This window comes from Panthera tigris, chromosome D1 (assembly GCF_018350195.1).
Source record: "Panthera tigris isolate Pti1 chromosome D1, P.tigris_Pti1_mat1.1, whole genome shotgun sequence".
In the NCBI taxonomy this organism is placed as follows: domain Eukaryota; kingdom Metazoa; phylum Chordata; class Mammalia; order Carnivora; family Felidae; genus Panthera; species Panthera tigris.
In genome coordinates, this window is record NC_056669.1 from 88493410 (window position 1) to 88519937 (window position 26528).

A 26528-nucleotide genomic window follows, 5' to 3' on the forward strand; every position below is an offset into this window, starting at 1 on the left:
AGCATAGAGCCCAGCTTGGGACTTGAACCCACAGACTGTGAGATCAAGACCTGAGCTGAAGACTTATGCTTAACCAACTGAGCCACCCAGGATCCCCCACCCTAAAAGCTTTGAAAGTAGACACAGTGGCCTTTGTCTGAAGCCTAAATCTGCATAAGACCCTTGGTCTGTGTTCCCTGAACATGCTCTACTCCACAAATATAACCCCAAAGCAACTCTTTCCTGACCTCTTTCTATCCACTTAGAACATTTATGTGTCAATTTTTGTTCTACGTGCAATTATGTAATAAATGCCTCTTTAACACATGACACCAGAAGGGGGACATGCTCTCCACCAGCTGGGCTGCATTACTGGTTTTCTATTTTTTTCCTAGCCCCCAACCCCTTTTTTCCAGACAAACTTTCATGAAAAACACCAATTAGAAAAACATGGATCCAAGAGGTTCTCCTGCTTGAAACTGGGGGTCAAAAGCCCTCCACCCTCACTATCGCCCTGGTTCCTTGAGTTACCTCCCAGGAATCACTAAGATTTGAAAACCACTGGACTAAGTCTTCATTAAATTACATCATATTCTCTAGTGTTAAGATAAGCACAGGTGTGCAAGATGCACCCTAGTTTCACAAAAGAGTTTGGGGAAAATGTCTTGAATTGGTTTATAGGAATAAAATTATCTGGGTCATGTAAGTAAACACTATTTTCTACCAGAGTTGTCAAACTACAATCCATGGGCCAAATGTGGCTCACTGCCTGTTTTTGCACATAAAGTTTTATTGGAACAGAACCACACCCATTTTTTATTCATGGTCTATGGTTGCTTTCAAATTGTAATGCCAGAGTTGAGCAGTTCTGACAAGAAACAGACAGCAGGGTCCACAAAAATGAAAATATTTACTAGCTGCTCCTTCACAGAAAAAGTTTCTCTAACCCTGCTCTATACAGAAATCCAGTTTGACCTCATAAACTCTAGGTATGCAGTTACACTCAATAGCTCCTCCCCCCAAAGTATAAATTCTCATCGCTTAGAAGAAAAATATTAATGTCAGTGGATACTGCTCCATGGCAAGATGGTGGTGGTGACATTTCTACAATGTCAGGGAAAGAGCTCAGATTCTGCTTCCGATGAGCTGTGAGGTGTGAGGCTTTGGCTTTTGTGACACCTACTGCCAGGCTGGTTGCACAAGTCATGTCTTTGCTCGGACTTTCACCGCTGCTGTCCTGGTCTGCCAGGGAGAAGCATGGTCCACCATTTTCCACTGGGGGGTCCTCGTCCCGCCCAGCCTTTGCCATCCCTCTCTGTAATCCGTTTCACCAATATTTGATTCTCCACACAGCAGCCAAAGCCACCTCTTAAAGAGATAAATTAGATCACATTGCTTTCTTGATTCCTCCAAAGGCTTTCTTGACCCTCCAAAGGCTTCCCGCTATGCAAATACCTTCCCACAGATGTTCATGGCCCGGCCTCACTGAGTGCCCCAGCCCACCCTCTGCCCGGTCCCCAGTCCCACTCATCTGTCTCCTCACACTGCCCCAGCGACACCAGCCTCATTTCTGTCCCCAACTCTGGGCCTTGCACTTGCTGCTCTTAGCCTGGCAGGTTTGTCTTCTTCCACATCTTTGTTCTTTGCAAATTAAGTTCAAATGCCATTGCTTCAAAGAGACCCCATGTCTCTATAGGAACTGCCTTTATTCTACTTTTGTTTTCTTCATAACACACATCACTATTTAGAATTATCTAGCTTATCTGCTCACTCACTTTAGTAGAGCTGGGACCTTTTCTAGCTTATACACCTGGAATGGAGCCAGGTGTGTAATAGGTTGAATGAATGAATGAATGAATGATGATACTATCACAGGCCAGGCACTGGCTGAAACATTTACAAACACTCTCTCATTTAATGCTCTTGAGAAACCTAGGAGAACACCATTCATCTCTCCATTTCCCAGATGCTGAACACTGAGGATAGAAGTTAGGTGACTTCCTCAAGGCCAGAAGGCCAAGAGGTCAAAGTCTGCAAGCGAGTGTTTTAACTCTAAAGTACTAGTTAAGAATGGAGACTTCAGAGCCCCCAGTACCCTCGGTTTGAGGGTACTACCCTCTACCCACTACCCCACTACTCAGCTTTATCTTCATTGGCTGTGTGGCTTTGGGCAAGTTACCTCCTCTCTCAGAACCTCAGGAAACCGGAACCAAATGGGAATAAAACTGGCACTTACGTCATGTGATTTTGTGAGACTTGAATCAGGTTATGGGTGGAAAGCCCTAAGCAGAGACATCAGTAAATGTTAGCTGCTGCTGGTTGGTGGCAGAACCGGGATTTGAACTTGGATCTGTCTAGTACCAATGCTGGGTCTTGGCTGGTATGTTCAACTGTCTTGGGGGCTTTCTAGCGTAGCTCTGTCCCACTCACATTTCGAAGCAGTAGGATTTTTCCACTGCCCTGAAAAAGAGACATTGAATCTCCCCCCACCCCCACCCTCAGCCGTGTTTTCTGAAGTGCGCGTTCCTCCTTCCTGCACACCTCACACGCCATCGCCCCCATCCGCCCATCTGCTGCCCGGCTACGGAAGTGATACGTTGGGTGTGAGAGACAAAAAAAGAAACCTGCCTGCACAGCCTCCACCCTTTGGGGACTGGCAGCTTCCCAGCCTGCAAGGTGTTAAATCCCAGCTCCCACAGCAAACCTCCTGCAGAGACCCTGAGTGAGAACCAGCAGCAAATGCTGCCTGCTTGCTTCCCTGCATATGGAAGCTGGACTCAGGCAGCAGGGAAACTAGGCCTCTCCTCATGGCCGGGGGTGCTGGTGCCCATCCCAGTCAGGTCTCCTTGGCAGGACCATTCAGGCTTTAGCCAGACCCAGGATCTCATGCAGCCTCTGGAGAGGCTGGGGCCTCCATTCCCACCTGGGTGCTGGCCCCTGGCCATGTGAAATGCAAGACCACTTGGTCCTGCAGGCCCGGGGCTGTCCTTCAGAAGTAGCCAGGACTCCAAAGCACATGCCATGCCTCGGTTCCTCCTGATGTTTTCCTTCTCCCTCTGGGGGGAAGGGAGGAGTTGACCCCAAGACGGCGGACAAGTTCCAACCAAGCAGACACAAAGAGGCCACTTCTCAGAAATGTGCTCAGGGGAGGGGTGTTGGGCACAGGGGAGAGGAGGAAGGAGCCCTACCCCCTGCCCACCCCAAGGGGCTCCTTCAGCTCCCTTTCCACTCTTGCCTCCTCCCCGGGAACTGGCGGGCCTGGGTGCAGGGCGGACTCAGTGCACCTCTCTGTCTAGAGCAGAACAGTGAACACAGCTGAGTGTTCCCGCCAAGGAGGCACTGCTGGCCAACCAAGCAGGTGGTCCTGAGTCTGAAAGACCAGAGCAGGCAGTGGGCCCGGAAACGTGCTCAGATTCCCCGACGATGTCTTGTTGCAGGGGGAAGTGGGGCGTGTGTGTATGTGTGTAGGGGTGTTTGCCAGCGAAGCCACACTGTCCCCTGGGCTCTCAAATCCTGGACTCCTCTCCAACTCCGCCACCCCCCGACCCTTCTCTGTTGCTATAAGCCAAAATAGGAGAGTTAGCTGGAGAGACCCTACTGCTGCAGAGCCGAAGGGAAATCTCCATTAATTTCTAAACTGGCAAGAGAGCTGGAAGGTTCCCAACAAAAATGAATACCGCAGCACTCAGACAAAAGTCTTGCTATCTCCAGCATGGAGGGTGGGGAAGGAGGAGCAAGAGACAGACACAACAAACTTCTGAGACATGGTTGGGGTTTTGTTGTGTTTGTTTTGTTTCTTAAATCTTTCCTCTTGGGAGTGGTGGGGGGGGGGTGCAGAAAGGAGTAAAGAAAGCAAGCATTCAGACAGAGACATTTGCATTTTCTTCCCTCCTTCTGAGAGGACTCCAGGGCAAGACTCAAAATGATTAAGGGGCAGTCGTGAAGTCAGGCTGGGTCCGCTTCCGCTCAGCCTTTTACTAGCTGTGTGACCCCAGACAAGTTCTCCAGATTCTCAAGACCAAGACTTCCTCATTTGGAAATGAGAATCTTCCTTCCACCATGTTGTTGTTTTCTTATTTGTTGTAAGGATTAAACAAGATAGATCATTTTGTAAAGCATTTAGCATAGTACCCGATAGGTAAAATGCTCAATAAACGGCAACTAATCATGTTATTTCTCGAGTCTTGTCTGGATCTGAGACGCTATTTTGGCGCAAGACTCGCTGGGGATGCCCCAGCCTGCTCCAAGGCTCCTAAGGGCCTCCTTACAGCATTGGCTACATCCCTAAACCCATTTAGACCCAGGAACCCAGACACTGATGGCAGAAGAAATGCCTGGATGATGACATGGGGACGACCCACGTTCCAGGCCAGGAGCTGAGGGGGGAGCTGACACCTTTCACGTGACTTGTATCATCCTACCATGACCTGCTAGGCCCCTGCACAGGAACTCAGAGTGAGGACCTCAAGTGCCTCCCACAACAAGAAACGATTTAGGATAGAGGGTGAGAGACTGGGCTCTGGGGCCTGGCTTCTGAATTGGCATCTTCCCTCTGCTATTTACAAGCTACATGACAATAGGGAAGTTACTTAACCTCTCTGTGCCTCAGTGTCTTCACCTATAAAACAGCTTTGATGAGGAATGATGGCTTAGGACATGAAGGCACTTAGAACAATGCCTGGTTCATAATAAGTGCTAAAAGATGGCTTTTATCAGGGGCTCAGATCTTAATCAGGAACTGTCAGATGTCTAGGAATAACTCCATGGCTCACCTTATGATTTGGCCTATAATCTCAACTAATTTGATACATTAGAGTGATGGTTTATTTAATTGTTTGCCTCCCCCCCCCCCCCGCCCCATGACACAGTTCTGTGAGAGCAGGGACCTTGTCTGTCTTGTTCACACCTTTATATGCATGGAGCAGGTGTCCAAATAATTGTTAACTGAATGAATGCCTATACCAGATAAACTCAAACATCTCCCTGCCCAATCAAACCATTCTGAAAGCTCCTCATCTTTGTACCAAGCGGTCTGTCCACTTAGTTGAAACAACTGGCCAGCAAGAACAGTGTCTGCCACTTTGCTGTAGAAAGTCTGTCCTCCCCAAAGTCATCAGGATCTTTGCAAAAATAGTAGAGATTGAACTCTGCCAATCCAACTCAAAAGAGAGGATCTGGGCTTGGGTAGCACAGAGAACTTCAACTGCTGAATAAAAAAAAAAAAAAAAGGATTTCTCTGTGCTTTAGTTTGGCTGATTTCTATTAAATATGTGTTTAAGTTCCCCAATCCTTTCTTCATTGTGACCAATCAACTGTTAATCCCCTCCAATGAATACAGTAGTGTGTGTGTGTGTGTGTGTGTGTGTGTGTGTGTGTGTGTGTGTGTGTGTAGAATGGTTTTCGGTTATGAAATTTCTTTTTAACACTTTCCAAATATATCCTGAAATTTCTCATCTCTTCTTTCCTGTGGAACCTTTAGTATATTTAAAGTTATTTTATTTCATTTATTTATTTGTTTTTATGTAAGCTCTACGCCCAACATGGGGCTTAAACTCATGACCCTGAGATCAAGAGTTGCATGCTTTACTACCAACTAAGCCCGCTGGGTGCCCCTATTAAACAGTGGTTTTTTTGATTCCTTAACTGAAAATTCCAGTATTTGATCATGCGTGATCTGTTTCTTTTGACTGATTTTTTTCTCTACACTGAAGGCTATATTCTCTTGCTTCTTCACAATAGAAAATACATATTTTTCTTTTGATTGGTAATATCCTTTCCTCCATTAGGCAGGGAAGATGAGGGGCTGATCATTTGGAACCAATCAGAAATTAAACTAGTATGAAGCAGGATGGGATATATGATTCTTCTAGAGGGATCTTGAAATTGAAGCACCAGAAACCTAAAAAAAGTCTGTCTTTGATTTTCAACACTCCCCCTGAACCTCCCCCCTCAGCTTCCTCCACCTCCATAATTGTAAGACTGGGAAACTGTGAGCTTTTGAGACTTTGAAATCACCAAGTTTTTGAAGTTGCAAAACTCCAGCATCCCGAGATCTTCTGCTTTGCAGTCTTGCCCGAGACTCTGCTTGCTCGGCGCAATTTCATTTAAGAAAATACTTGAATTGCCTTTACTTTGGGGTCTCCTTTAGATACAAGTTCAGCAGGCTGGCCCACAGGTTCATCACAAGTCTGGCTAGCCGCCCCCCCACCCACCCACCTCTTTCACCTGCCCTGCCCTCAGCCTCATAGCTAGCCCTGGTCTAAGGTATCCTGGATGACCCACCTACCCAGGAAGAACTTATTCCTCTGGAGTTTAGATTCTTTTAGATTTTGTGTTCACGGATACTTGACAGCTTTAAAGAAAACTGTGGATTTTCTTTGGTTTATCAACTGATTTCTTGCTATCTGAGCAGGAAGGAAGGTCTTTTTCATGTCCTCCTACACCTTCGCCAGAAACTGAGCAATGATTGATGAGTTCTTTGACAATATAAAATCCTCTTCAGGGGCTCCTGGGTGGCTCAGTCGGTTAAGCGGCCGACTTCGGCTCAGGTCATGATCTCGCGGTCCGTGAGTTCGAGCCCCGCGTCGGGCTTTGTGCTGACAGCTCAGAGCCTGGAACCTATTTCAGATTCTGTGTCTCCCTCTCTCTGACCCTCCCCCGTTCATGCTCTGTCTCTCTCTGTCTCAAAAATAAATAAACGTTAAAAAAAATTTTTTTTAATAAAATAAAATAAGATCCTCTTCAAAGGTTCAGACATGAATTCCCTGCAGTCACAGCTTTAGCAATATAAAATATGTTATATATAAATATATACAGTATATATATAAAAAATATATATAGTATATATATAATATATATATAATTTTCATATAATTTTATATGAGATGTAAAATACCACTTACCATATAATACTTGTTCTGGGAAGATTACCTCCTCATGCCTGGTATATATTTTCTTGTTCCTTAGGGAATTCTACTTTACTATTTTTGCTCTCTGGCCCTACATTCATTTCCTTCCCAAACAAAAGAAAAAAAAAAAAGAAAAACAAGAGCTCTCTTGCTGTCTCTTGCTTAGAAATGATAAGAATGGCAACCACCATTTATTGAGCATTTACTATGAATCAGGCTCCATATTAAGGGATTTACAGATAGTGCTTCATTTAACCCTCCCTCACAAAAATCCACAAAGGGCCCACTATTATTATCCCATTTTGTAAATGAGGAAACAGATTTACAAAGATTGAGTAACTTTGCCCCAAGTCACAGAGGGAGGAGAGATTCAAATCCAGGTCCCACTAGTTCCAAGCCCAGTTGGTAACCACCACAGAATACAGTCCCAGTTTGGATCCACATGGGCATCTTTCCTTTCCTGGAAGTTTCAGGACACATAAGTCCAGAACAAGATGAGGCAGTTTTCAGGGACTCCTCCCTGGTGATTCTATGGTTCCCTAGGAAGACAGCTCCATATATCAGTAGCACATAGATTTGTGAGCCTTCTTGCTCGCGCTCTCTCTCTCAAAATTTGCTCTTGATCATTCCACATTATGGCTCAAGAACAAGGCTACACAAATCGTCCTCCTGTCTCATATTCTAGCCCATGTTTTTAGGCATGGCTCGTGGCCAGTTCCTCTGTTCTATCCAAAATATGGCTAAGAAGATAAAATGTATTAAGGGTCCATAATCTCTCCTCATAAATCCTCTCTCATCTGGGTTGACTTCCTAACCTTCCATCCCCTAGATTCTCCATAGCCTGAAAGTCTGGGTCACTGCAATGTGAGCTGAAGGTATGGCATCCTGGGTGGCTCTTCTGCCCTCTCATTGCCCATCTCATTCGGTGGCTAAAGAACTCAGCCTGAGGGCCATGTTAAATAAGCTCCACTCTGGGGCACCTGGGTGGCTTAGTCAGTTAAGCATCTGACTTTGGCTCAGGTCATGATCTCGTAGTTCATGAGTGCGAGCCCCGTGTAGGGCTCCGTGCTTCTGATTCTCCCTCTCTGTCCTTCCCCACTCACACTCTGACTCTCTCTCTCAAAAATAAATATTAAAAAAATTAAAACAAAATAAAAGTAAGTAAATTAAACAAACAAACAAATTCCACTCTGAAGTACAATGAAGTGGTTCCACTTAAGAAGTCAACTTTCCAGTTTATGAAGCCTTGGGAGGAAGCCTTAATGTTGACTTGAGATATCAGTGCCTTTTTAGCCACCGTCCAGCTCACAGTTCATAATAACCACTCCCTACAAAAGGAACCAGGATTCATGGAGAAATGGCTGGCGCCAGGACTTGGACATAAACAATCGAGGTGAACTTGAAACATCTGGTTGAGGGGCGGGCAGAAGGAAAGCAAGGAAGTGCCTAGAGAATAATGCTATAGAGTTGGCTTGAAAGGTCTTCACTGGTCAATTCTGGGACAGTTTGAGCATCAGAAAGAAAAATGATGATAACATTGCAAAATATGGAAAAAATTTAAATTCATGCGTTCATAGTGCTGTAAAAGAGAAAGTCAGATGCGAGAAAATGATCATTGGTGGATCCAGGTGAAGGGCATATGAACGTACTATTCTTTCAGCTCTCCGTGAATATAAAATTTTTCAAAATAAAAAGTTGGAGGAAGGAAGAAAGAATCAGCTCCTTTCTGAAGCCTGGAATACTCTGAGCTTACTAAACCAATCTTCCTTAGGCAAGAGGATGTGAAGAAAGTCCTCTCCTGGGCTCACTGACCTCAGGCCCTTCTCCTATGAACTTGGTTAATATAATCTGTCAATTGTTATGACTGAATCAATCACCTAACGGGTTTTAAGACTGTCATACTGATTATTAAGAATATTGTCAAGGACAGTGAGCAAATAAAGGTGCTATAGCATCTGCTCAATACTGAATGCTCTATAATTCAAATATAAAATATTCTGATCCTTTGTGGCATTTGCCCGTCTCTTCTCCTTCCAAGGTTCTATATGGCACTCAGGAAAAAAAGCCAGGGCTCCACAGATCTTACTCAGCAGGAAGCCCTCCTTCTGAATTAAACAGCCTGAAAGGATCACTTGGGTGCCATCTACTGGGTAAATGCTTGCATTGCTCCAGCCAGGAACAGGGTACCAAGCGTTCAGCTCCTTCTTTATACAGGCAGGCAGCATAGTGCCCAGCAGTAGGCAAGCGCTCAGCAAACAGCGCAATGAATTACTTCCTCCTTTGAATTCCCTTCACATTTATTTTCTGCCAGTATGAGGTGCAGGTGATAAGAACCTAGTCTTCTCACAGTCAAGCCCTGTTCCCGTAAGTTGGATTGTAAACTCATTGAGGGCTCATTGTTCTCCCTGGTGACCGACCCATAAGAAATGCTTCATAAATGCTTATGACTGTGATCAAACAACATACAATGTGCGAAAAGAGGCTTTCAGAACAAGCATAATGAAATTGAACAAGCATAACCGAACCAACACAGAATGAGATAGGAATCTGGCCATTATTCTGTTTGTTTCATAGCGCTGACCACATTCCAATTTTTTTTTTTTTTTTTTTTTTGGTCTCTCCTCTCTATATTGCAAGATCCAAAATTACAGGGACCATATCTGTCTTGCCATTGTATGTCCAGGACCTAGGAGCATCTATTTAAGAAATATTTTTAGGGGGCACCTGGGTGGCTCAGTCAGTTGAGTGTCTGACTTCGGCTCAGGTCATGATCTCATGGTTCGTGGATCTGAGCCCTGCGTCAGGCTCTGTGCTGAATGCTTGCTCAGAGCCTGGGGCCTGCTTCGGATTCTGTGTCTCCTCTCTCTGCCCCTCCCCTGCTCACGCTCTGTCTTGCTCTTTCAAAAATAAATAAATGTTAAAAAAAAATTTTTTTTAAAGAAATATTTTGGGGGGTGCCTGGGTGGCTCAGTCGGTTGAGCGTCCAACTTCGACTCAGCTTATGATCTCGGGTTTTGTGAGTTCAAGCCCTGCGTTGGGCTCTGGGCTGACAGCTCAGAGCTTGGAGCCTGCTTCCGATTCCATGTCTCCCTCTCTCTCTGTCCCTTCTCTGCTCTGCTCTGCTCACGCTCTCGCTCTCTCTCTCTCTCTCTCTCTCAAAAATAAATAAACATTAAAAAGAAATCTTTTTTGAATGGATGGGTAGATTAACGAATGATGCTCTCTGCTCTCTTTCCTAGGGTTCATGACCAGTTGCCCTGTTATCTGCTATCCTCAAGAAACCCTTGATCCTACACATGGGCACTCTCACTATCCAACCAGTCAGATTCCATATACAGCCAACTTTTATACTGAGGCTAAAGCCAAGACTCGACCAATAGGTGTTATTTGGAAAGGCTCACGCACAGGATTTCTTTGGGCAACTGCTCTCCTTCTGTCTTGTTACTACTTGCTTTAGCACTCTCCTGTATCCAAATATTCTTCTCTTTCCCTGTCCTGTCCCTAAACAACTCACTTATTTATACGGAGGGACTGGAGAACCATTTAGGAAATAATTGTACCCCCTCCTCCTTGGGATGGTATACACTTCCCTACTTGACTGATCGGGGGCTTGGCCGTGTGACTTTTTTGGGGAAGTTAGTGGATGTGATGGGAGCAGAGGCCTTAAATGTGCCTGTGTGTTTGGCGCGGCCTCTAGTGTTTTTGCAACCCACCCTGAGCAGAGTACGTCCCAAGTAGCTGCTGCTCCTTTGGGGCTGAGCCCTGAAGCCGGAGCGCAACCCAGGCCAACCCCGCTGAAATCAGTTGAACCTCAGCCATCCCACAGACGCATGACAAAGGAAAATAAACATTTGTGCTTTTGAGATGGTTTGTTACACACACACACACACACACACACACACAAATGACTAATATACATGAACACCTTATCACCACTACTCCTGGAAGCTTCCACTTGGAAATTCTGCTCTATGATCACAGTACCCCTCCCTCCTACACGTTCCACTACTCTAATGCCACTGCACCTGCTTTTCCACCTCACTGACACCTCTGGTCACTGCCCTTTCTCCAGCCTCTTTCCGGTTTCATGTAGTCCCCAATCTGGACCATCATGTCTTAGCCAACTCGTGGACCCGCCAGATGACTGGTTTTATTCCCCTCTGCTGCCCTGCTGCCCGAGCACTGCCCAACCGTGTGGACTGTACCACCTACGCAGGGGATCCAGCTACAGCGGGGTCCTTAGTCTGCTTGGACAAGCTTTACTTTGCCACGAGCTGGTGCCTTTCCTTAGTCCTCCTGCCGCTGTCCCAAACCTTCGGTCCTGCCCAGTCACAGACTCACGTGCACTCTGCTGTCGGCAGGATTTCACTTCCCACTTCTCAGCGGAAACAGAGCTGTCCGATGGGGCCTTGCCAGCAGAGGTAGGATGGCACTGTGCTTAAGGATGAGGGGTCTAGGGGCACTTGGGGGGCTCAGTCGGTTAAGTGTCCAACTCTTGATTTCAGCTCAGGTCATGATCTCACGGTTTGAGAGATCGAGCCCGGCATCAGGCTGTATGCTGACAGTGCAGAGCCTGCTTGGGATTATCTCTCTCTCTGTCTCTGTCTCTCTCTCTGTCCCTCCCCCACTCGTGCTCAATCTCTCTCTCTCTCTCTTTCTCTCTCTAAAATAAATAAACTTAAAAAAGAAAAGAAAGAAAAAGGGGCCTAGGGGCACCTGCGTGGCTCAGTCAGTTAAGCATCCGACTTCGGGTCAGGTCATGATCTCTTAGTTGAAGGGTTCAAGCCCCACAACGGGCTCTGTGCTGACAGCTCAGAGCCTGGAGCCTGCTTCAGATCCTGTGTCTCCCTCCCTCTGCCCCTCTCCTACTCACGCTCTGTCTTTCTCTCTCTCAAAAATAAATAAACATTAAAAAAATTAAAATAAAAAAAAAGAACAAGGGGTCTAGAATCACACAGACCTAGGCACCTTCCTGTTTTACCCACAGGTGAACAAAGGCATAGCTCAGCCATTACCTCCCCTGTCCCTGACTCCCCGGGATTAATTGTTCTTTTATCTATGTTCTCAGAGCACTTAGCCATACCTAGTTCACAGGTTTTTCTTGGCTTCCCATTGCTCTTACGATAACATCTAAACTCTTGGGGCACCTGGGCGACTCAGTCAGTTGAGCATCCAACTCTTGATTCACCTCAGGTCATGATTCCAAGATGGTGGGACTAAGTACCATGTCAAGCTCCACACTGAGTGTGGAGCCTGCTTAAGATTCTCTCTCTCTCCCTCTGCTCCTTTCCCCCACTTGGGTGTACTGTCTAAAATAAAATCAAGTTAAAGGGGCGCCTGGGTGGCTCAGTCAGTTGAGCGACCCACTTCAGCTCAGGCCATGATCTCACAGCTCGTGAGCTCGAGCCCCGCGTCAGGCTCTGTGCTGATGGCTCGGAGCCTGGAGCCTGCTTCAGATTCTGTGTCTCCCTCTCTCTCTGCCCCTAACCCACTTGCATCCTGTCTCTGCCTCTCTCACAAATAAATACACATTAAAAAAGTTTTTAAATAAAATAACTAAAATGAAATAAAATTAAAAATAAAATAAAATAAAATAATAAAATAAAATAATAAAATAAAATAAAATAAAATAAAATAAAATAAAATAAAATAAAATATAAAAACATCTAAACTCTTTACCTACTTTCCCTGCCTCTAAGGTCGTATGTGAGCCGACTCTGGCAGATGGCTTCACCCCATCTCATACCACTTCTCTGTTCACTCACAAAGAAAAAGAGCAACTTCCCATATCCAAAGGGGAGAAAACCCCAAAGTTATCTCATTACCCCAAAGGTCAATGTGAAATCTAACCATGTACATTATATCTCTTCTTTCTTGAACTTTTATTGAGGGCGCCTGGGTGGCTCAGTCGGTTGAGTGTCCAACTCCGGCTTAGGTCATGATCTCACGGTTTGTGAGTTCGAGCCCCGAGCCGGGCTCTGTCCTGACAGCTCAGAGCCTGGAACCTGCTTCAGATTCTGTGTCTCCCTCTCTCTCTGCCCCTCCCCCACTCATGCTCTGTCTCTCTCTGTCTCAGAAATAAATAAACATTAAAAAAAAATTTTTAGGGGTGCCTGGGTGGCTCAGTTGGTTAAGCGGCCGACTTCGGCTCAGGTCATGATCTCGCGGTCCGTGAGTTCGAGCCCCACGTCGGGCTCTGTGCTGACAGCTCAGAGCCTGGAGCCTGTTTCGGATTCTGTGTCTCCCTCTCTCTGACCCTTCCCCATTCATGCTCTGTCTCTCTCTGTCTCAAAAATAAATAAACGTTAAAAAAAAATTTGAAAAAAAAAAAAAAAAAAAAAATTTTAAAACCCTTTTATTGAAAGTAGTTTTTATTTCTGGGCCACCTACCAGCTTGGCAATTAAGGAGCATATAGAATAATAATGATGTATTTATGTATTTGTTGAGCTTTTACTATGCGCCAGACAAAGCATTAAGTGCTTCATATGCATTATGAATTCTTGAACTAACCCTAGGAGGTAGCATTTCTCCCACTGTAAAGAAAAGGAAACTGAACTTAGCAAGGTTAAGCGACTTGGCAAAGGCCACGGTGCTAGTGACTGGCAAAATTACAGGTCTGCGTCATTCCAGAGCTTGTAGTCTTGACCTTTATGCTACACCATCCTCAGAGAACAGCGGCCAAAGGCAGACCAGGGTTAAATCCCACAGCTAATTCACCTAGAACCCACCTAAAATGACATTGAAGTTTTTAAATCTGCAACCAAAACCCAGCACTTTTAAAAGTATCTGTATTCTGGGGGTGCCCCAGTGGCTCAGTTGGTTGAGCCTCTGACTTTGGTTAAGGTCCTGATCTCAGGGTTCGTGAGTTCGAGCCCCACCCACGTCGGGCTTTGCAGTGATAGTGCAGAGCCTACTTCAGATTCTCTGTCTCCCTCTCTCTCTGCCCCTCCCCTGGCCATGCTCGCTCTCTCTCTCTCTCTCTCTCTCTCTCTCTCAAAATAAAAAAAAACATTTAAAAATAAATACATAAAATAAATTTATCTGTATTCTGGATAATTTAACATCCAGGTTCATCCGAAAATTCTAATAACACCAATTCTCCTCCAGATAGAGCGGAGTCCCTCAGCTGCAGACCACACAGCGAATCCTTTGCCTTAGACTCTCGAAACTCATGGCATTTTGCTGCAGGTGGGGTCAGGCAAAAAAATCAACAATACTCTATACTCATCTCTGCAAACTGGGACTATCATTCATAAGAGTAAATTCGCTCGGACTGTCAACTCATCCTGTTTCTGACTCAAATAGGGAGGATGTCGGGGCGCCCGGGTGGCTCAGTCGGTTGGGCGTCCGCCTTCAGTTCAGGTCATGATCTTGCAGTTTGTGAGTTGAGCCCCTGACAGCTCAGAGCCTGGAGCCTGCTTCAGATTCTGTGTCTCCCTCTCTCTCTGCCCCTCCCCCACTCACACTCTGGTTCCCTCTCTCTCAAAAATAAACATCTAAAAACAAAACACAAATAGGGAGCATGTAACAGAGGCTTAACAAGATAACAGTCTGTGGCTCCAGACTCTCAGAGGGACAGTCACTGTCAGGGCACTGCGGAGGGGAGTTTTAAACTGAGAGGTTAGATTTCCACTCCGTTTTCAAGGGCTTATTGAAACTCAGAGGGGAACCCTAATAAAGATTAAGTAATTCTTAGAGACGAAGTCAAACCCAGAAAGAATCCCTTTCCTGGGAGAAGCGGCATGCCGACAATTTGATGTGGGTGCCAGGAATTTAACTCAGGATTCAAGAAATTCACCAATAGAACTTGATATTTAAAATGCACTACAGAACTCAGCATGGTTGAAGCCTCATTCACCGGTTGCTGACCACTGCTAACACACAACTGCTTCTGTGTTAACAGACACGAGGCGTGCTGGGTGCAGAATGTCTTGGCTTCATTTAGGAGAAAGGAGAAGATTTAAGAGCAGATATAAACCCCTGGTCGCCAATTCTAAACAGATGTCCACCATCCACACCCAGCAGATGGAAACACGCCTTTGTTTTTTTTTGTTATAGTCTTACCTAGAAAGCCCTCTGGCCGCAGCTTTCCAGAACTCAGATTCCAACAAGACAAACCTTAGTGTGTTGCAAGCTGCCACGTGAACACAGCATGCACAGGGAGGGGGCCGCGTCGGGGTCTACTCACGCATGCAGTCTCCTCCGTACCAGCCCGCCCGGCACTCTGCGCAGTAGATGCCCTTCACGTAGAAGTCGTCCAGCGTGCCCCCCCACGAGCCGTTCCGGCAGGCCTTGCAGTTTTCAAAGATGGTACAGCCTGGAAAATTCCCCAGCAGAAGGATGTTAGATTAGGCACTTATGGGTTCTGGGGCGCCTGGGTGGCTCAGGTCACGATCTCACAGTTCGTGAGTTCGAGCCCCGCATCGGGCTCTGCGCCAACAGCTCAGAGCCTGGAGTCCGCTTCAGATTCTGTGCCTCCCTCTCTCTCTGCCCCTCCCCCGCTTGCACTCTGTCTCCCTCTCTCTCTCTCAAAAATGAATAAATGTTTAAAAAATTAAAAAAAAAAAAAGCACTTACGGGTTCTAATGGACAGCATGAGAGACACACCGTACCTTCTCAGGGCCCCATCTCAGATGAAGGCCTCTGGGCCTAGAAAGGTGCCTGAGCCCTTGGGAAAAGATACTTATTCCTAGGAAAATGCCAGAGTCACCAGAATCCACAGCGAGGAGTCCAAGGGGGGGGGGTGGTCTGAACCATCTTCCGAGTTAGTGGCTGACGTTTTGAAGTAACATAAACCTACTTCTAGTAAAAGCTAGAATCTATCAACGTAGCATATTTATTTCTCTTTCTAAAAGTATTATGTCCATATTGTGGAATATTTAGAAAATTCAGACAGGCAAAGAGAATTAAATTAAAGACACCTAACGGTCCATCACCCAGGAACAACGATTGGTAACACACCCTCTCTGTGTATATACAAAAACACATTTTCTTAAAATTAAGCTTGTGTCATAGACTGTACATTCTGTTTTTGTAACTTACTTTTTCAGTTAATAATAGATAGTATCTTCCTGTTCTGTTAAATAGTCTTCTATACCATATACTTCCATAACCCAAGTATGCCGGGGAAACAACCTTAACGCCTAATAAGGGGCTCACCCCAGAACGTGTCGCACTGCCCCCACCAGCAGGCCACAGCAGAAGGTTGAGCAGTTCCCAGTTAAGGGTCATTTTTAAAACACAGTCTCCTGAGGGGAAGGGGGCAGTGATGAAAGATAGAGATAATTCGATCCCACTTATCAAAATGGAGAGCTAAGTTCTCCGGCTGTGTTTCCCTGAGCAAACTGCTGAAGCTCTCCGTGCCCTCATGTTATCATCTGTAAAACAGGGGGTAAAAACTGTACCTGCCCCTAAGGGTTATTTTAAAAATTAAATGAACACATACATATAAAGGACTCGGCACATAGTACCTACCCCCCAAATATGAACTATAATTCTTACTCTGCACTCATACCTGCACGTGGCTTCTCCTACCCCTGCACATAACCCGCTCAATGTTTAACTGCTTGTCTGTTTGCCTACGACAGGCTGACGTCAGGAACTGCATCTTGTTCAACAATATATTCCCAGCACTTAATGTGATAGCTGGAACATAGCAGGTGTTCAATAAGTACTATTTGAATGAATGAATAAGTGGACGCGATGGACGGATGGACGGAGGGATGGGTGGGTGGATGGAAAGATGAACTGCTAATCCAGGTTTCTCAACCATTTGAGACGACCAGCGTTTCCTTGAGCTGATAGCACACCTCTGTGATCTGGGCTGAAACTGGGTTTTCATCCGCCCGTAGTGTGCACTTGCAGTCCTCTCTTTGCACACCACCCTGATGCGGCTTCCCTGTCCTACCGCTTCCTCCTACCAGAGAAGAAGAGCTGCTGATATGATTCATCAAATCCCAGTGGGCCATGTGGCCCACAACCGGGTCCCAGGGGAGTCACCGTGCTTTCCAAAGGCCGTCTTCACCCATGTGGCACTTTCCCCGCTTTGGTTCCCTATCCACTCTGCCACTGAGGAGGCAAATGGACTCCGAGTCTGCCCCTAACCACCCCGCCAACTTTCTCTCTGGGCACAGTAACTTCAAGGCCTTTGGGTGCAAGCCACAAAAACCGGCCAGGTGATCAAGATGAGCAAGGCTATGACGCAAAGACACTAAGTAGCTCACAGCATTGCCAGAAAAGCCAGAGGACTGAGTTCAGAGCTACCTAGCCTCAAGCCACACGAAAATACATGGCACACTCGATCCAGGGGGCGGCCCGAGTGCTGCGGGACACCGTGGGACATCACTACTGACATCCCCACCACCACGTGCCTGGGTGTGGATCTGCCTGTAACCACTGCCACCAGAGGAGATGGTTGTCTACCATAATGAGGAAAAGAATAGAGATTCTAAAACTGTGCTGCGATCCCATCTCTCACCTTTGAGACTGGCAAAAATCCACAACGATTTGTGTCGCAAGGCTTTGGGAAAACAGCACCCTCATACCCGGCTGCTGAGAATGCCAAGTGCACGGGGGACGATACAAAGGCCGGCAACATGACATAGGCACCTCTCTTTGACTCAGCAACCTCTCTTCCAGGAACCTACCCCAAAGAACACTGCAAAATACTAAGTGATGTATGTCTAAGGCTCTTCGCTGTAGTATTATTTATAATAGCAAAAGGCTGGAAACAACCCAAATACTCGTAAACTATAGGAGTCCACACAATGCAGTTACATGCAACTGTAAAAAGAAATGGAAAAAAAATGGCTTTATCCATCCGGTCAGTCAGTGATCTCCAGCATATATTGTTAAGAGGAAAACAAAAAGCAAGGTAGTTAGCGGTGTTTATCGTAGGCTGTCTTTTGTGCCAGGGGAAAGATATATAAATGTATATACGAATGTGTATATTGTTGTCAAATACAGAACACAGATGGAAACAAAAAACCTGCCTATATATCAAGTACGTGGTGTAACACCACAGACGAAAGAACGACTATATTTAGGGGGATGTAGCCTAAGGTCAATAAAAACCGTAATAATCAGTGGCCTTGTTAGTATTAATGGTGTTACCGCAAAAAAAAAAAATAGTGCTATTGCTATTTTGTACAATGATATTATGCTATAAGATAAAGCAATAAATGATTAGGTAAATACCATTAGGAAACAGTGTCTTCACCATGACAGAAAAGACACGCAAATATAAAATTAGCAAAGTTAATTAAACCACCTCGGAATATTACATTTGAACTTGACTACCAGCATAAACTCCTTTTTTCTCTGTTTAAAAATACGTATTTCCTAGCCCCATCCACTTTAAATAAATAAATGATAGCCTTGTACAGCAAGGACAGTCCAGGAACAAGGAACATGTTTGGAGCCCAGATTATGGCGTCAGCCCAGAATTCCTTGGAGGAATGGCTGATTCCAGATCTGGGGCAGAAAATACACAAGAAGAGCCTGAAATCAAGTAAGATCTCAAACACTAGAGTGGTCATGTCGAAGAACACAGATGGACACGGAGGGGGGCCCCCCAGTGTCCTGAGATAGGGGGATGTATGCATGAAAATGAATCATGACTGAAATGGATTAAACCACATGAGTAAAAGCACCTAAATTCATAATTTCACACTGACACACACCATGCACACGGTTCTTTGATCACCAGTAGGAACTGCTAGGGCATCAACTCACTATTCTGAACATGAGAAAAAGAAAACAAGCCTTTATGTAACCTGCCCTTTCAGGAACAACCAGCTGGTCACCGCTTAGGTCCAAAGATCATTCCTAGCATTCCTCAAGGGGGCGACACCGGGTGCCTCTTGTGTGACGTAACAGGAACAGGTTGGTACGGCTGAGACAGGTGTTGACTGCCGTCTGTACAATGTAGCAGGAAGCACAAAGCACCACTTATGAAGTTCTCTTACTTATCATAAAATCAAAGCCCCGCCCTCACCCCAACAGTGACCACCAGGCTTTTGGAAATACTGAAAATCGTTCAAAGACTGATACCACTACCAAGGATCCCGGGTTGAGAGACCCTGGTTTCATTCCCAAAATTTCCTTAGAAAATCTGAAAGCATTACTCAAGTATTTCCCTCCAAACCACACTAACCATCAGAAAATTGGGGCAGTTGGTTTCTTTTCTAGATCAAATGGACAAAGGCTATACCGAGGTCACTCGAATTTCCAAACTCAGCATTGCTCTCTTCTAAGAAGGAAGACAGTTTAGAAATATCACTTGTTTACTTGAGCCCCATTTTCTTTCCACTTCTATAGCTTCCCACAAAAGAAACTTCCTGGTAGTTACGTGCGTCATTCTGGGTGTTTGTCAAAGAGGGGAGAAAAGCAGAAACCAGAGAAATTCCCCAAACGCACTTTTGACATCCTTTCGGTCTTCAGCCCGAGGAAAGCGTGTTGGAAACTCTCTACATCTTCCTTTTGATCTGGCCTACGAGGGAAAAGGTAAGACGCCCCTGGGAAAAGCCAGACGCGCCAGGGAGCAGACAGGAAAGCGCCTAGAAATTGTTCGGTGGCTTGCTAATCACATTGGAAACATCTTCAGTCTGAGGCTCAGGGTGTTCACGGGCCTCTGGGCAGACAGGCACTGCAGTGAAAAACGACAATCACTGTCCCCTCAGTGGTGGGGATACGGTGGCTCGGAAGAAGGCAAAGAAAAGTACACGGTGGCCTGGGAAGGTCCCGTCTCACCTTCAGATGCTCTTATATTACTGGGACCCCCTCCTAAATGTCCAGCTCAGAGCCAGAGCATCATCCTTGACTTCTGCTTTTCCCTTCCCTTCCCCATCCAGCCAATCCCAAACTGTTGGCAATTGCACTCCCTTGCATTGCTCTGAAATCCCGCCACCTCTCTCCATCTGCAAGGCTTCGGCATTCATTAAGGTCTCCGTTACACATCCCGCCCCCCCCCCCCCCCCCCCGCCTCCTGGCCTGCCCTTCCTCTAATCCTTCTCCATACCTCAGCCAAAGAGAAAATCGTGTTTCACGTCTTTACTCAAAGATCTCCAATGTTGCTAAAATTTCTTCAGGATATAGCCTAAAGTCAAAGCACAACGTGCAAAGCCTATGGGGGTTGGACCCTCAGATAGCTCTCTTAGAATCTTTTCTCTTTGTCTGTTTATCACTCTTCATGTTTCTCATCTCTCTCTCTCTCTCTCTCTCTCTCTCTCTCTCTCACACACACACACACACACACACACACACACACACACACACAACTTCCTTTGGCCAGACCAGGAACATGCAGTTCCCAAACCCCATGCTTTCTCTCGCCACAGGGACTTAGCACATGCTCTCGGCTACGGCTTGAGCTCTCTACCACACCCCCTCCACCCCATTCAGTTTGCCGCTTCCACCTTCGGCACACCTATCACCTCCTCCAGTAAGCTCCACCGCCACCCTCCGTCGCCATCCCCGCTCCCATGGCCCCTGGTGCTTCTCTATCACAGCACTCCCCATGCTGTGTACTGTAGCTGCCTGTTTACTCGTCCATCGCCCCCGCCAGGCTACAAGCTCTGGGAATGCAGGGAATATGTCTTTATTTAAAAAAACATCATTGTATTCCCAGTATCTGCTATGGTCCATAGGAGCTGCTGAGTCTTTCATTAAATGACTGAAAAAGTGGATGAATTCACAGCTTTCCCATGTTAACAGTGAAGAGGGTTCTAATTCCTCCACTTCCCTGGCCTGGGCAGAATCATGCCACTTTTCAGGTCGCGGCATCACAGCCTCCTGGTATCTGTCGGCCAGGATGTTAAGCCTCTTCCCATTCACGACCTCAGGAAAGCCGAAGGCAGCCTGAGGTCTCGCATTCCATGCTCACCTGGGTGAATGAGGCAGGAGTCGCACTCATTCTCCTCGTTCCTGCAGCAAGGGATGGTGTAGCCCACTACCTCCTTCTTTCCAGGGCAGACGCATTCGATCTGATCGTATTCACAGCACTCCCGACACATGATATTCCACTCGGCTCCCGGGCAGGCCTCATTAATGACCGTGTACTCTGAAATGGAAACCGGCAGCTGAGCACAGGGGTAAGACCCATGAGGGCTCTACTGGGACGATGCAACCTTGCCCTATAAAGGTATCATCCAAAATAAATAAATAAATAAATAAATAAATAAATAAATAAATAAAATAAATAAAGGCATCATCCTGGGGCGCCTGGGTGGCTCAGTCGGTTGAGCGTCCGACTTCGGCTCAGGTCATGATCTCACGATCCGGGAGTTTGAGCCCCGCGTCGGGCTCTGGGCTGATGGCTCAGAGCCTGGAGCCTGTTTCCGATTCTGTGTCTCCCTCTCTCTCTGCCCCTCCCCCGTTCATGCTCTGTCTCTCTCTGTCTCAAAAATAAATAAATGTTAAAAAAAATTAAAATAAATAAATAAATAAAATAAATGCATCATCCTGCCTGAACAATAGAGAAGGCCGTGGGGATTCTTCCTAGGCCAGTGTCTCCAAAGTGGGGTGGCCTGACCTGAAGGGTGTTCAAAACCATCCACCGGGGCACAGATGAAATTGTGTTAGAAGTATTATTCATTTTTATTTCTTGAAAAAAAAAAAAAGCTAAGAACTGATGTTTTATCAATATATAATCTGTGCGAATACACAAAAATAATATAAACAAGTATACATTTCTTGAGTGTCTATGCTCATTTCTATTTTTGCTGGGGTGCATCCGGCTACTGCTTACAGCTACATAGGTTGTACACTGCGCAACTCCAGGAGGAACCACTCAACTGAACACCTGTATAGCATAGCCCAGACATTTGGGCCATCAAAAAAGTTTGGAGACTACTCTCTAGACGAGGCCATTCAAGTTCAAGGCTAATTGCCAAGCAGAGACCATGTCATTTCCTCCAAACTTGGCTCCTCGATTTTGCAGCATGCCATTTTTATCGTATCTTCAAAGCTAACACCAACAAAAAAGACAAAAAGTATCTTAATTAGTATGTCTGGGAGAATTTCAATGTTTTACCAGGGTGAACTCATTGGCAAAACTTCATTCAGTCCCCAAATACAACTGAGCGTTCTTTCCCATGAGAGAGAGAGAGAGAGAGAGAGAGAGAGAGAGAAGTATTTCTGGGTAGAACTTCTGTCTTTCTTTCTTTTTTAAAACATAGCTTAAGTAAATGAAAAAGAAAAACCATCTGGTAAAATCTATAAGAGGACTCGGTTGGAGGCTGCCCAGAGGAACCCAGCCTAAAAAACAGACTGAGTTTTGATTGGCTCTTTTTTCTCATCCACTCTCAGTTTCTAAAAATTTTGCACAAAGACGATGACTGAAGAAGAAATAGGTCAGATATTTGAGGGAGAAAGCGAATCTGGCTTCTCTGTGAAGTCGTCCCTGAAAACCCTGGGCAAGGATCCCCCAACATGCTTTGCAGGCCCACATAAACCAACACTAGGATCTGTGGTGGCTTCTGACCTCTCGAATTTCACAGTTTAGTTTTCTGTTTTCCCCTCCTAAATTTGGAAGCCTGATGCTGAGTTGATCATCCTTAACCTGCCAGGTAGAACCATCTAGAGAAACTATCACCATCTCCTGTCAGCCTCAGGTCATAAGAACATTCTAGCATCATAGCAAGGAACCACTTGCATAATAAGAGATGGTTCCTGACATGGAATAAATTTAGCTTTTTGAAAAATTTTCTAATTTTCCCCCCACAAACTTTGGCCAGCCAGCAAAGGTCCTCACGATGGCATTTGGGAGTGATTGGTAGAGATTACTGTAATGTCACTAGTGAGGTTTTGTTTCCCCCACTACTTTACGGGCCCCTCCAGGACAGACACCGGGATAGATACTCGGCTTCCCATGTTTCTGATGTTGGCTGGATGAAGTGAAGACTTCTAAAGTGTAGACAAGGGGCGCCTGGGTGCCTCAGTCAGTGAAGTGTCCGACTTCGGCTCAGGTCGTGATCTCACGGTTTGTGGGTTCAAGCCCCACGTCAGGCTCTGTGCTGACAGCTTGGTGCCTGAAGCCTGCTTCGGATTCTGTGTCTCCCCCCTCTCTGCCCCTCCCCTGCTTGCTCGCTCTCTCTCAAAAATAAATAAACATTAAAAAAATAACTTAAATAAAAGAAAATGCAGATGAGAACATAATGGTTAAAAATGAGAAAGAGCAGGAGAAAACACAAAGGTAAATCTCCATCGTATTTGGCAACGAGTCCTTAAATACGACCCTTAAACATGAACAACAGAGAAAAAACAGATAGATGGGGCTTTATCACAATTAATAAATTTTGTGCAACAAAGGACATGTCAAGAAAGTAAAAAGACAGCCTACAAAATGGGGGGAAAGATTTGCAAATGAAAGATTTGATAAGGGCTTCGTATCAAAAATACATAAAGAACTCCTACGACGCCACCTCAGAAAGACAAACAGGCAAGTAGCATGAAGACGTATTTCTCCAAAGAAGATAAACAAATGGCCAATAAGCTCATAAGATGGTTGACATCACAAGTCACTGAGGAAATGCAAAATAAAACCATGAAGAGATACCAGCTCACAGTACCAGGTGGCTACAAAAAAGAAAAATAATAAGAGGTGGCAAAGATGTGGAGGGACTGGAACCCTCGTGTGCTGCTGGTGGGAAGGTAAGGTGGGTGCAGTGGAAACCAGGGTGGCGGTTCCTTCAAAGGCAAACATCGAAATATCACTGAGGCCCAGCGATTCTACTCCCACCTATCTTCCCAAAAAATCAAAAACAGAGACCCAAAACAGATGCGTGTAGGCCAATGTTCATTGCAGCATTATTCCTCGGAGTCAAAAGGGGGAAACAACCCAAGTGTCCATCAGGAGATCAGTGAGTAAATGAAATGTGGTGCAGGATACAATGGTACTCGGACCGTGGAATATTACTCAGCCATGAAAAGGCATGCAGCACGGCTGCGACCTGCAGGTGCCCAGTATGGACAAGATATGGAGAAAAATAAACAAATTAACCTGCACTTGCCTTTGAAAACCTTCCTGGCTGGTGTGAGGGAGACAAGAAAGGAGGGTTGTTGTGTGGGACGACTACCACTATCACTAACCGATGTTGACTACAGTACAGTATTAATAAACTCTTGTCATACGCCGTATTTAATGTAGCTGGCAATAAGGCAGCAGAGGAACGGGTCTCTATCTGCAGGCAGCCGGACCTAGAATGAGGCAAAGCATTCCTGAGCTTACTCTTGTATGGAAAAGCAAAGGACTGTCCACGGGTGCTTCGAAGTGACAAAAAATACACCAGTACCGGCTGTGGGCACCTTCCAATGTTCTGAAAAATCCACGATTTCTGCCAAACACCATGGCCTGAGACCGAGCATCCAAGCACGGGAGATGATCGCCCACCATCCCACAGCGAGAGAAGAGACAGAAGAGTCATTGGCTCAGCTGTGATCATGTGACATTCGGCATCACATACTACTCATATTGCAAGACACGGCTCGTTTCTCAAGCTAAAATTTATTAGAAATGCTTGCTTGTTTTGCACAACACTCACAGTCTAAGGTTTTACTATATAGCATACCAGTTCCTTACTTAAAATGTTCATGTTGGCTCCCATTGCGTTTGGAACAAAGCCCAAATGCTCCGTCATGGCCCACAGGCCTTTGAGAACCCACCACTCCCTACCCCTCCAAACGTTTTCTTGGCCATGGTCTCCCACCTTCTAGAAGTTTCTCAAAACCACCAAGCTCTTGTCCACCTCCGGGCCTTCACATTTGCTTTTCCCACTGCCTCTGTTTCACCCTTTTAGGCCTTATGATAAATGATACCTGCTCAGAGAGGTTCTCACTGACTTCTCCCCCGGAAGTGCATAGCTCCACCCGCCCCCTCCATGATAATCTCTACTAAGTGTTCCCTTGTCTAGCCCTTACCACAACTTATACTCATTTTCTGCATTTCCATTTACTTGCCTATTGTCTGCATCCCTTACATGACCATAAGCTGGTAGGAGCCACATCTAACTTGTTCACAGCTGCTAGGGAAGGGTCTGGCACACAAAAGGCGCTCAATAAATGCTTATTGAATGAATCCGCCTTAACACCCGAGCTACCTCTCTTCAATAGTCCAGTATTTCCATCCAGTAGGTCCAGCTTGGGGCTACAAGCCAGGGGAGCTGGCTTCATCCCATAATTTGCTATTGGAACTAAGGCACTTTCCATCTGTAGACAAGTGCCTGGGACAGTGGGTCCAGGCTGCCTGCCTTGGGTCCAGCCCCCACCTTGTCCAGCCGTGCACAATCTGAACCCCGGGAACAGCAAATATGCCTGTGGGGTGTGGCTCGTGTCTTAGCCCTCCCTCTGTTCACCTTAGGGTAAGCCCTACATCCTTCAGGCTTTTCTAAGAATTTATAAGCACGAGTAACTCCTGGGAGGGCAATGGCAGGATAAAAGTAATTTGCAACTTTTACAAGCCTTTAAACTTAAGAAGGCCAAGTGAGGTCGGCTCTACTCCAACAGAGAGTGACGTCCATTTCCTCCTAAGCAGCAGGCAACACCTCTGGCCCAGCCATGGAATATTCTGGCCTCCTTTTTACCCAGAAATTAATTCCCTAAAATGCCTTCATTGACATTTCTTTTAACTTCAATGAGCAAGTCCACCTCTGCCCTCCCAAGCCCATCATATTAACTTCATAGGTAACGTCCCAGGCGCCGTATCATCTTAACCAAAGGGAATGATCCCGGGAAGCTATTCTGTCTGCCAGGTCCGCCAACTTGCTCCTTTTCGAGGATTCTGTGGGTGGCAAACAGAATAATGGCCCTCCCAAAGACGTCCACATCCTAACCCCCCAAAACTATGAAAATGTTGCCTTACAAGGCAAAAGGGATTTTGTAGATATAACTAATTTAAGGATCTTGAGATGGGAAGAGTATGCTGGATTGTCCAGGTGGACCCAGCGTCATTGCAAGGACCCTCGTAAGAGGGAGGCAGGATGCTCAGAAAGATGTGACAACAGAAGCAGAGGCTGGACTGACGTGCTCTGAAGATGGAGGAAGGGACAACGAGCCAAGGAACACAGGCAGCTTCTGGAAGCTGGACAAGGCACGGGAACAGACCCTCCCCTGGAGCCTCCTGAAGGAATGCAGACCGGCCGACACCTCGATTGTAGCCTCAGGAAACTCATTTCAAACTCCTGACCGCCAGAACTGGAAGAAATAAAGGTGTGCCGTTCTAAGTTACTAGTAAGTCTGTGGTAATTTGTTACCGCGGTAACATACTAACAGAACTAACATGCTGCGTCTTCTCAGAAAAAATAAATCAATAAAGGTTTAACCACCCCGTCCCTCAGTTTCCCCACTGAACACAGTGCCAAGAATATGGGTGAACTGACAAATTCATTCTTTCATTGCACAAGTATTTACCAAGTGTCTGCTTGTGTCCTGTAGGAGGCTGGGTGCTGGGATATGATGGAGAGAAAAACAGACACCCTTCCAGCCTTACAGAAGTCACTGTTTTGTAGAAGAGGAGACTAAGAGCAAATGACCTCACAGACACATGATCACTAACTGTGGTAAGGAAACTTCAGGATGCTCTGAGAACAAATGGATGGTCATGAAGGGACATTAGTACCAAATCTATGGGAATCACAGGGTTGCTG

General features: G+C 45.9%; 1 protein-coding gene across 2 annotated transcripts in view; it reads right to left on the reverse strand.

The window, feature by feature from the left end:
• PAMR1 (peptidase domain containing associated with muscle regeneration 1) overlaps positions 1-26528 on the reverse strand; it is a 75778-nt gene that overhangs the window by 34552 nt on the left and 14698 nt on the right. Inside the window, exons 1-3 of one of the 2 annotated variants that reach the window (XM_042959080.1) lie at positions 25987-26027; positions 20771-20947; positions 15077-15205 (exon numbers count right to left, since the gene is read on the reverse strand). In XM_042959080.1, coding sequence (XP_042815014.1) covers positions 15077-15205; positions 20771-20900 — 259 coding nt within the window. In that variant the 5' untranslated portion in view covers positions 20901-20947; positions 25987-26027. Of the gene's footprint in view, positions 1-15076; positions 15206-20770; positions 20948-25986; positions 26028-26528 lie in introns of those variants that run through there. The other variant, XM_007082055.3, reaches the window with a different exon arrangement.